The sequence below is a fragment of the Sinocyclocheilus rhinocerous genome, unplaced genomic scaffold, assembly GCF_001515625.1.
Source record: "Sinocyclocheilus rhinocerous isolate Xijiao unplaced genomic scaffold, SAMN03320098_v1.1 scaffold138, whole genome shotgun sequence".
Classification (NCBI taxonomy): domain Eukaryota; kingdom Metazoa; phylum Chordata; class Actinopteri; order Cypriniformes; family Cyprinidae; genus Sinocyclocheilus; species Sinocyclocheilus rhinocerous.
Window position 1 is genome coordinate 217,871 of NW_015635519.1, and position 3,762 is coordinate 221,632.

The 3,762-nt window shown below is 32.7% G+C and overlaps 1 protein-coding gene across 1 annotated transcript in view; it reads right to left on the reverse strand.

Moving 5' to 3' along the window:
* Window positions 1–3,762, reverse strand: part of LOC107746940 (tropomodulin-2-like) — a 42,961-nt gene that overhangs the window by 30,956 nt on the left and 8,243 nt on the right. The window contains exons 2-3 of the mRNA XM_016561294.1: window positions 2,776–2,951; window positions 2,070–2,226 (exon numbers count right to left, since the gene is read on the reverse strand). Coding sequence (XP_016416780.1) covers window positions 2,070–2,226; window positions 2,776–2,901 — 283 coding nt within the window. The 5' untranslated portion in view covers window positions 2,902–2,951. The remainder of the gene's footprint in view (window positions 1–2,069; window positions 2,227–2,775; window positions 2,952–3,762) is intronic.

Consider the following 3,762-nt stretch of genomic DNA (forward strand, 5'->3'; position numbering starts at 1 on the left):
CGTCAGAGCGCACTTCCACAGTACATTCAGCATCTGCCTCATATTCACGATCTCAACCATATTCTCAAAACTATCGTTTTCAATGACTTCATATTGAATATTTTGATCACTGGCAGCTTATTCACCACATCCAGCATCAAATGACAGTGACATTTATATTTCATTGCGTATAGTAATTGCTCTGCAGTAAAGCCATTCAAACCACTTCAATTTTTGCTGATGATATTCGTTTGTTTTATGCCTGCTGTAATTATGAGTGAAACGTCACGTCATTATTGTGTATCAAACAGTGCCACCTTGAGGAAAAAAGATGCATTGCACATTGAGTCATCAGATATGTAAATATAGTTGCGCAGGAAAAAATACATACACATTTACATACCTCGGGTTTTTAGCGACCCTATACACTTTTTACAAAAAATTAAAGAAGACTTCAGAAAACTGGCATTTTATATTTTACTATTTTTTTCTTGTTATATTGTTTATAATTAATAGATTGAGGAATACTAAGAAAGTTGATGTCTAACTTAAAAAAATGAAGGAGGGAGAGGGTAGAGAATGATGTCCCGGGTCGCTAAAGACCCGAGGTATGCATTTAAGGGTTAAGTTTAAAGTTAATCCATAATTGAGATTTAAATCTGAGTTTAACGTTATGGTGCAACAGGATTAAAGTTAATCTTAAATATAACTTAAATCCGATCAAAATGATGGGTTTAAAATGTAAACCTGCTTATTTTTAAAGGTTTGAAGTTTGGTGCAACAGAATTATTAGATAAACCTTGATTTAATTTAGATTTAAAATTAATCAATGCAAACCATTTAGCTATAATTTCATTTGGAAAAAAAAATGCACATTAGGCCTAATGACTGAAGTGGGCAAGCGACAATAGGCCTAGTGATAATTTAAAATATAATTTGAAGAAGTGTTTCTTTCACAAAATGGGTATTGTATATATAACTATAAAATATAGGCTACTCAATTTTTCTCCCTCTTGCAGGCTCTCATGTCACTTCCATTTCTTTCAGGATAAATGAATGAATTCACGTGTTGTAAATCAGTCTGTAGGCCAATAGCACACACAGCCCCTAAATTTAGTGATCAGCTATGCATATTATAAACTTAACATTTAACGTACAACATTTTTTTTCTATTAAATGATTTTGTCTTTGTTACTCTTAGTTATAAAGGATGGTAACACAGCATTTTTGAATGATTGTCTTCATTAGTTTGTCTGCATCCATATTGCATGTTTCCTCTCACTTGCAAAGTATGCTTGCAGTTATTTCTTCTAGTTCTTTCAAAGCAGTTCTTTCTGCGTTTCCGCTCACATATTTTTAAATCTGTTTCATTGAGGTTCCAAATAATGGCTCATTGGCTTAGATATAACACCTAGAAGCATATAGCTATTCTTATGCACTCATGCAAAGTATGTTGCAGCTGTTATTTCTATGAAATTATGTTGTCTTTGCTATTCTGTTACTAATAAAATATTTTTTACTAAGGGCACCCATCTCACATGAAATTGAACTATGTCAAATATTCTACCTGCCTTCCTGATATAAATTACTATACATTTGATATGGTAATTAATACTGAGACACTAATTTGGGCAAAGCGCACTAATGACTTGTTTAAGACTTGAAGCTAAAAGTTGAGGACTTGCAACTCGACTTGGACTTGCCTGTCTTGACTCGGGACTTGACTTGGGACTTGTCTGTCTTGACTCGGGACTTGACTCGAGACTTGAATGCAAAGACTCGAGACTTACTTGTGACTTGCAAAACAACGACTTGGTCACACCTCTGGTATTTACTATACTTAAGTACAGTATAGTTTTAAAATCTAGATCTTCAATCAAAATGATTCTTCTAAACTGTGCCGTACTATTAAAATTCCTATTGATTTATTCTAAGAAATTTTACTAAACAGTTAATGTAGCTAATCTTCCATACCTGGACCATTATGTCTCCTCCTATTCAATCCTATCAGAATGAGAGCTGAGATTTTTTAATGGTGTTTCTGTTAATGTCTACTGTGGTATCAAATATCAAACATTTCATCCTTGTACCTTTTTTCTCTCCAGTGAAGGTGGCATAATCATCTCTGTCTTTATAGTCCATAGCCTCCTTCTCCAGATACTGTAGCAGTTTATCGCGGTTAAAAGGACCGGTGGCTCCTTTTGTGGTCTGGTCCTTCTGCCTGAGTCCGGCTGGCAGCAAAGCATTCTGGAAAAAGGATTCAGAACAGATGTGGTACCAGTTATACTATTAAACTTTTATATCTTATAATTTCATGCCAAGTTACACCCAATTAATTGCTTACTTTTTAAGTAAATAAGAACTATTATTTGCATTTGCTTGGTAATGATGATAGGCAGATCTGAACCTGAACACTGCATGGCAAAATTGTGTTGTTTACAACATTTTTGTTTAATAGGAGAAATTGCTGAGATATGTTTGCTTAAGAGGAAGCTCTTGTGTTTGGAAGCAAACTTGAGCCCTCTGTTTACTCATAAACAAACAGACACAGAGTTGTTTATGAGAGGTCATAACAGAAACTCCTCAAGGCAGATTAAGAAATGGCCATTTTCAACAGTTTGATAAACAAGTGAATTTACGTTAATAGTTGTAGTTAAAAATTACATATGATCTTGTGTATCTCCATCAGCTGCTATATGATGCAGACATTTTTTAAAAAAAGCAAAGAGACATTCATGAGTTTACAATTGCCTCTGCTCATCTGAAAGTGTGAAGAAAGGTGCCTGTGTGTCTCACCTCGGGGTCGATCTCCTCTAGAGCACTCTCCAGTTGCTTGAGTTCCTCCTCTGACAGCTTGTTCAGAATCTCATCCTCATCGATCTCCTTATACTTCTCCAGATCTTTCTTAAACGGAAGAGCCATGATTCACACTGTCCGTCAGAGAGAGACTGCAGACCAGTTTGATTAAATGCCTGCACACAGAAAAATTAATTCATTGTCTGAGGTAAATGGGTAATTTTGGTCAAAAAAACATACATGTGATGCATATATGAAGCTTGCCAGTAACAAACTTCAGTACTTGCATTATAAAATAGCTAAAAAATATCTTGACAGATTTTAGAATGCAATTAAGTAGGGCAGCCACTAATGACTATTTTTATTTCGATTAATCTATCGACTAATTTATCGATTAATCTAAACGATTAATTTCCCACAAAAAAAATCAACAATTTTACTTAAGAATATTTTATTAAACTATATTTCATTAAACCAAATGAAATCCAAAAGTAAAAAATTAATGTGCAACAAAGTGCAAGAAGCAAGTGTCCATCTCACAGTCCAAATCACTGAAATCAAAGTTCAGTATTATAGTGTAAGAATGACAACATATCTAGTGTTCTAGTGTACTAATAATAAAATTATAATAAAAAACACTTTTTAAAGGAGTATTTACCAGAAATGTTATTTACCAGAATTTATTTAGGAGAAAAATGTAAATGTGCAGTATTTCTGAAAAAAAAACTTTTTTTTTTTTTTAATAAAATAAATTAATTGGAGATGCTTTTTGATTATTAAAATTTAATGGAACCATTAAAATGGAATACAGAAAATAACAGAAAACAGAATTTGGTAAAGATAAAACTGTAAAACTCAATTAATTAGACAGGCTTTTTGATTAATAAAATAAAATTTAAATATTAAAACAGAGTATAGTAAAATGAAAATGGAAAAAAATTAATTTGGAAATAAAACGGATTTCATAGTGCCCTATAATTATAATAA